At 38.4% G+C, this 7,570-nt stretch overlaps 1 protein-coding gene across 2 annotated transcripts in view; it reads right to left on the bottom strand.

Annotated features, from left to right (window-relative positions):
- Positions 1-2,853: 2,853 nt before the first annotated feature.
- The window catches only part of CUL4B (cullin 4B), a 43,768-nt gene continuing 39,051 nt past the window's right edge, over positions 2,854-7,570 (bottom strand). For both annotated transcript variants that reach the window (XM_008072630.2, XM_021706234.1), the window contains exon 20: positions 2,854-5,107. In XM_008072630.2, coding sequence (XP_008070821.1) covers positions 5,012-5,107 — 96 coding nt within the window. In that variant the 3' untranslated portion in view covers positions 2,854-5,011. The remainder of the gene's footprint in view (positions 5,108-7,570) is intronic.

Here is a 7,570-nt window from a genome sequence, read left to right on the forward strand (position 1 = left end):
CAACTTGGAAGGCTGAGGCGGAAGGATCGCCGGAGCCCAGCAGGTCGAGGCTGCGGTGGCCGGGAGTGTGCCACTGCACTCCAGTCTGGGCGACAGAGTTAGAGTTCAACTCAAAAAAAGAAAAAGTACAGTGATTTCTTGATAAGCACAGAATTATCATATAAGCCAGAAATTGCATTCCTGAGTGCATTTCTGACAAATTTTAAAACAGGTATTCGTACACACATCTTCATGGCAGCATTACACACAATACACACAACCCAAACGTCCAACTGATGAGTGGATACACGACATATGGTATATACATACTATTATTCAGCCATACAAAGGAATTAAGTACGGATACATACTACAATAGGGATGAAACTTGAAAACATCAAAGTGAAAGAAACCAATCACAAAAGTCATAAAATTATTCCATTGATATGAAATGTCCAAAGTAGGCAAATCCATAGAGGCAGAAAGCAGATTCGTGGTTTCTAGAGGCTGCGCAAAAGGGAAATGGGAAATGACCTCTTAATGGTACCGGGTTTCCTTTTGAATTGATGAAAATATTCTGGAACTACATAATGGCGATCACACAATAATGTGAATATGCTAAATGTCTGAATTGTATACTTAAAATGGTTAGAATGGTACATTTATCTGTATTTTACCATAATAAAAACTTAAAAATTTTGTTTTAAAAGATGTTACATAAATTAGAGAAAAAACGATGAGGATACTGTTTTTGTAGCTGGTAAAACTGTTCAGTTCTAATGTGTCAATGCAGCACATTCTTATATTCTACATTAAATAGAAAAGGTTCTACAAAAGAAGTCTGGTTTTTTGTTTTGTTTTGTTTTTTAGTATGCCAGGCATAACTTCTAAGGATTGTAAAATATAAAAGTGTACTATGTATATGTTCAAAAGAAATACTTTTAATAACATGAGGAAAAAGGAAAATAACTGAACAAAGTGTTAGATTTGAATTAAGTGCTTCCAGGTGAGCAAAGTTATTCAGTATTCAAATGTAAAGCAAGTTTTTTGTAGGAAACTGAAAAATATTCATTAATGCAGCATAATGGCCGGGCACTATGGCTCATGAATATAATCCCAGCACTTTGGGAAGCTGAGATGAGAGGACTGCCTGAGCTCATGAATTCGAGAACAGCCTGGGCAACTTGGCGAGATCTCATCTCTACAATAAATAAAAAAAAATAGTCAGGCGTTGTGGCACATGTCTGTAGTTCCATCTACTTGGAAGGCTGAGACAGAAGGATCACCTTAGCCCAGCAGGTCGAGGCTGTGGTGGCTGTGAGCATGCGCCACTGCTCTCCAGCCTGGGCAACAGGGTGAGACTCCAACCCCCACTCCAACAAAAAAAATGAAGCACTGCAAGGATATCGTTTTATAAAGTATAATTATGCAAATTTCTATTAGCAATGCTCTTTCTTTTTTTTTGAGTTGGAGTCTCACTCTGTTGACCAGGCTGGAGTGCAGTGGCACACTCACAGCCACCAAAGTCTTAACCTGCTAGGTTCAGGCGATCCTTTCACCTCAGCCTTCCAAGTAGCTAGAACTACAGGTCCACACCACCACGCCCAGCTGATTTTTAAATATTTATTGTAGTAACAAGGTCTCACCAAGTTGCCTAGGCTGGTCTTGAACACCTGGGCTCAGGCAATCCTCTTGCCTCGGCCTTCCAAAGTGCTGGGATTACAGATGTGAGCCACCGCGGCCCCAGCTGCTATTTTCTTTTTAATGAACAATTTGTTTTGGCAATTTTATGTAAATGAGAAATAGAACATGTTTATAACTCTCTTACCATCACAGAGTGGTCATGAAGACAAACAAAACAAAAACCAGTTAATCTTTAAAAGATTTATGTGAATCTCTCCCCCTTCTCATTCTCTTTTTTGTTTTTTTTTTTGAGTTGGAGTCTCACTCTGTTGCCCAGGCTTGAGGGCAGTGGCATGCTCCCAGTCACCGTACCTGCTGGGCTCCTGAGATTCTTCTGCCTCAGCCTTCCTCAGCCGGAACTGCAGGTACATACTACCACACCAGGCTTATTTTTTGATTTATTGTAGAGACAAGGTCTCACTAAGTTGCCCAGGTGGGTCTCGAACCCGCGGGCTCAGGCAATTCTCTTGCCTTGGCCTCCCAAAGTGCTGGGATTACAGGCTGAGCCACCGAGCCCAGCCCCTCTCTCTAATTTACTTTTAAATAAGCTTTTCTCTCTTTAAAAAAAAGATTTATGGATACTAAGACTTAAAAAACAAACTTCTCAAACCTTTAGACATAGATTCCTAAATAGAATAAGCTGATTTCCTGAACTGTACACTCATGTACACAGTAAACCTTTCAAGAATATGGATAGACATCATGTTGAGACAATTCAACAGACTCAGGAAGTAGGTTCAAAAAACTTCAAGGAACATCTTACTGTGAGGACATGTGGCACAGAACTCAAACTATTAAAAGAAAAGTCAGATTAAGTGCCATAACTAAAATAAGAGTAACTAGTCTTTTACTCTACCCTCAACTCAAATCTAGACTAGATTCATGTTAATGTTATGAAACTATTTGACTTTTGAGCTTTTGAATGAAACAATGGCTTGTACTTTATTTTTCTAAAATGATATTGAAGAATAATTACCCACCTTGAGGATTCCTGGGATTTGTTCTCATTCTTTTTACCTTACTCTCCCCCACACTCCTATAGCATTATCACAAAACTACCACATAAATGAAGTTTAAAAATTACAAAATTGACAAATGCAAGTTCATTAAAAGAAATCATAGGAAGATTTTAAGTCCTGTGGTTTTATAACTTTCTTATAATAATTGAATGTTAAAAGTCTTCTCCAGAAACTTTTTTAAATAAAAGTTTTATTGGAGAAAAATAGAACCACCACATACACAGGGAAAAGAGCACAAAAATTCAAATGATACAGAACAACAACTGAAAGTCACAATTAGCCAATGTAGTTTGCAATTACTTTTCAATTTCTTAAACAGCTCCCCTCAACTTGCTTTTAAAGAGTCTTGCTAATTTGTCAGCTTAAACAGCATCATATTTTCAAAAAATTAAAAGCTTCAGGAGGGAACCTGCTTTCAAGATAACAAAGGTGACATCAAGAGTCTCCCCCTAACCGGACCAACTCTACCTAAAAATTGCTTAAGAGTAACTACTGAGTCTTATGTAATAGTCTACATATCTCAGAGACCATCAGGGATAAGTCAGAACACTGATGTAGATGGTCCGGTAGAGAGAGATGGCAAACAAAAGAGCCACATTTTCTTGTCAGATGAACCCATGTAAGAAAACCAGGGAGAAGCTGAAACAATATAGGCAATGGCAGCTCAAAAGGAAACAGGAATTCTAAATACCACATATATTTAGACACCAGTGTGCAAGCTGATGCAATTAGAAACAGGCAACTTTTAAAAAATACCTGGCCACAGGTCTTTGAGATCTCAAGAAAACAATCAATAGTAGACACAAGAGCCAAAAGTCTCCTCACTTGAAGAACAGGATCTAGGTATTCTTCCTAATGGCCCCAAAAGGCAAGGAAATATACTGCTGCAAAAGCAATAAAGTTGTTCTGATTTAAAAAAAAAAAACAACAAAATTTTCTGCTTCTCTTCCATAATCAGTTCGCTTCAAAGTTTCAAGGAACTACAAACAAGGAAGCAAAACAAAAAGGAAACAGACCAAAAAAAATCACTGATGGTAAAGAGAAGCCTTTTACTCACATTAACGATTTGAAAAACAATACTTTGCCATGTTCTAAGTATGAACAATCCTGGGATATTCCCCTGAAAAGCAGGTATCCAGTGGCTAAGAGAACTTGGAACTTCAAGCAATTTTGAAAGGAAAAAGATCAGCATGATACAGAATTTCAAATTCCCAAATAGGCAATGTGTGGGGAAAATGAGGGAGGACCTTTATATCTAGAGTTTTAGGAAGTTAAAATGAAGATGATAGGAAAGGGTAATTTATCAACAAAGAAAAAAGTTGGGATGCTTCCAAAAAAAAAACTTTGGTAGAGAAAATAGGAATGCTAAATACTGGGAAGCCTGTAACCAATCTACAATTGGTCCAAGTTGAAGACAAACTGTCCACTGAAAGTCTAAAGTATATTGAAAACTAGTTGATGAATTTTTGCTCCTGAAGCGACTTACAAAACAAGTTCATTTTGGTCTCTTCTCTTGCAATTTTCTTACTGAATTCATTTTCAATATAAAGAGTTGGATTTTTCTCTACTATGTCCCTCTAGTACAATTGATCAGCAATTTTCTATTTCAGCTATTTTTGTAAGTACTTATTAATCAGCACAGTAAACTCAGGGCTAAGCCATATAAACACATCCCATACTCAGAAATGAAAATTTATAGGATGCGAATATATAAGATATTGTGTAAGCAACTGTCCCCCTACTTGAAAACTTGTTTCCAAATAAGTTTCTTTAGAACATCCCTTTCAGTGTAACAGAACATTATCTAGTTAAATATCAATAGCTATGACAACTTATTTTTCTTTTCAAGGGAAATCACAAAACAGGTGAACAACCAAGTCAAGGGTGGTTTTTCTATTTGATAAATACATCCAGAACTCTGTACAGTAAATAAAGTTTGCATGCAGTTTAAGTACTTTAAATGACATTTTAAGCAAATAAACCTTTTGCTTCATAATTCATGGTGTATAAGAACCCCCCCTTAATAGCCATAGGGACCTTTTCCCCAGTTCCAAAGAGGAATCATGAAGACCAGGTACTTTCTTAAGTGTTTTCTGCACATCATACTAAATAACATGCAAAGAGTTCAACAACATTCTTCTTAAAGGTAAGTATTACTCTTTAAAATGGGCATGTTAACCACTGAAAAAAAGTCCACTCAACTATTTCCATTAATTACACTGCTTCATTTGGTCATCGGTAGTATAAAAGAAGTCAAATAATATAGGATCAACAGGTTAGTTTATCCACTGGCTACTGCATATGACACCAAATGTTCCAAGGCCAACATTCTATGCAATATAGTTGTACTGGTTTGGATTTTCTTTATCTCTTTCCATGTAGTCCCGGTCAATTAAGGATTCTATTCTCTTCTTAAGATCAGCAGGCTGTAAGAGAAGGCAAATCTTCAACACAAAGTCATAATCATTGGCTAAAGCCCACTCACCAACACCCTGCTAAAAAGACAGTTGTGACTCTCTAATTTTTCTCCTTCATTTAAAAAATTTCTATTGCCGGGCTCGGTGGCTCAGCCTGTCATCCCACGCCTTTGGGAGGCTGAGGTGAGTGGATTGCCTGAGCCCGCGGGTTCGAGACCTGCCTGGGCAGCGAGACCTCATCTCTACAATAAATCAAAAAATCAGCCAGGCGTGGTAGCACATGCCTGTAATTCCGGCTACTCGGAAGGCTGAGGTGGAAGGATTGCCGGAGCCCAGCAGGTCGAGGCTGCAGTGGCCGGGAGCGGCCGCTGCACTCCAGTCTGGGCAACAGAGTGAGACTCCAACTCAAAAAAAAAAAAAAAAATTTCTATTTATTTAAATTTCTTTAATTTTTAAGAGGAAAGTGTACTGAAAATAAACCAGGTTAAGAAATGCTTTGAGCTGGGCATGGTGGCTCATGCCTGTAATCCCAGCACTTGGGAGGTGGTGGTGAGAGGATTGCCTGAGTCCAGGGTTCGAGGTTCAAGACCAGCCTGGGCAACTTGGTGAGATCTTGTCTCTATAATAAATAAAAAAATAAGCCAGGCACAGTGGCACATGCCTGTGGTTCCAGCTACTTGGAAAGCTGAGGCAGAAGTATCACATGAGTCCCTAGCAAGTCGAGGTAGTAGTGGCCATGAACATACCACTGCAATCTAGCCTGGGTGTCAGAGTGATGAGACTCTGATTTAAAAAAAAAAAAAGAAATGCTTTGGCTGGATGCAGTGGCTCACGCCTGTAATCCCAGCACTTTGGGAGGCCAAGGCAAGAGAGAGGATTGCATGAGCCCAGGGGTTTGAGACCAGCCTGAGCAACTTGGTAAAACTTCATCTCTACAATAAATCAAGAAATATTAGCCAGGTGTGGTGGTGCATGCCTGTAGTTCTAGCTACTTGGAAGGCTGAGGTAGAAGGATCGCCTGAGGCCAGAAGGTTGAGGCTGTGGTGGTCATGAGTGTGCCACTGCACTCCAGCCTGGGTGACAAAGTGAGACTCTGACTCAAAAAAAAATTTTTTTTATACCAGTTGAGAGTCTGAGGAGGTAAGTACACCCTTACTTTGGGCAAGAGCTAGTTCCCAAATAAATAAAATTTAACTTTTATAGCTTTTTATAATTTAATTTAAAAACATATTGATGAAATCACTATTCAAAAGTATGCTACATCAAATGGCTTGTTAACTGAAGTATCATTTCATAATTTACAGTTCTACATTTCTGGTTTAATGTAAGATTTCATTGTTATCTACTTTAAGTGATTTGGATTTCTGTATCTTGTGGTTTTAAATTATCAGGAAAACATGTAGCTTGTCTTCATGATTGAATTCTAAGCTCTTATATGACAAAATTCCACTGTATGTCATGTGTATCTACCCCATAAAAAGAATATAATCTTGTTTGCTAATAGAAAGTTTTTCAGAATACATAAAATGACCACTTGATCAAGAGGGGGAAAAGAAGAAAAGTAGTCTGATGGGGCAGCCAAACTTTTAGCTATACTTTTATCCAGTAATCTCAAGGTTTGGAAATCAAATTACTTTATCTTAAATATGGTGAAAAACCTCAAGTATCAGTAAAATCTTTATTACAGTGATTCCCTAATTTCCCCAGCATCAATGATCTCTCTGGCTGGAGGTAAAATAATTGTTAGTCAGAGCATAAAGGTGAGAATAGGCTGGGCACAGTGGCTTACGTCTGTAATCCCAGCACTTTGGGAGGCTGAGGCAAGAAGACTGCCTGAGCCTGGGGGTTCAAGACCAGCCTGGGCAAGTTGGCAAGACCTCATCTCTAAAATACAAATCAAAAAATTATCTGGGCGTGGTAGCATGCGCCTATAGTTCCAGCTACTTGGAAGGCTGAGATGGAAGGATTGCCTGAGCCCAGCAGGTGGAGGCTGCAGTGGCTGTGAGCATGCCACTAGAACTAATAGCTATTGAGCACTTACTATATACCAGGTCCAGTGCTAAGTTTATTACGTTCATGATCTCATTTAAGTCTCACTACAATCCTACAAGATAAGTACTATTATCATCTCCATTTCACAAGAGAAAAACAAGCTCAGCAAGATGAAGTGATTTGCTAAAGTCCAAAGCCTGTAAGAATGCTAAGAGCCAGAAATCTACCCAAGCTTTACCAAGTGTTTATCATCACAAGGGTTTGGGGATCTGCTAAAACTTGGAAATAGTCCAGTACAAAATCACACTATCTAAGTGTCTTTATTATTGGGCATTTACATTGGAAAGTTTCCATTTAACAACAAATTTCAGTGCATTAGAATTATCACCAAACTTTTCAAAAAGATACTTATGAAGACTATTTAACTGTAGACAGTTTTTTTTTTTTTTTTTTTGAGTTGGAGTCTCACTCCGTCGCCCA

The sequence above is a fragment of the Carlito syrichta genome, unplaced genomic scaffold (genome assembly GCF_000164805.1).
Source record: "Carlito syrichta isolate Samal-C Ts95f unplaced genomic scaffold, Tarsius_syrichta-2.0.1 Scaffold315361, whole genome shotgun sequence".
In the NCBI taxonomy this organism is placed as follows: Eukaryota; Metazoa; Chordata; class Mammalia; order Primates; family Tarsiidae; genus Carlito; species Carlito syrichta.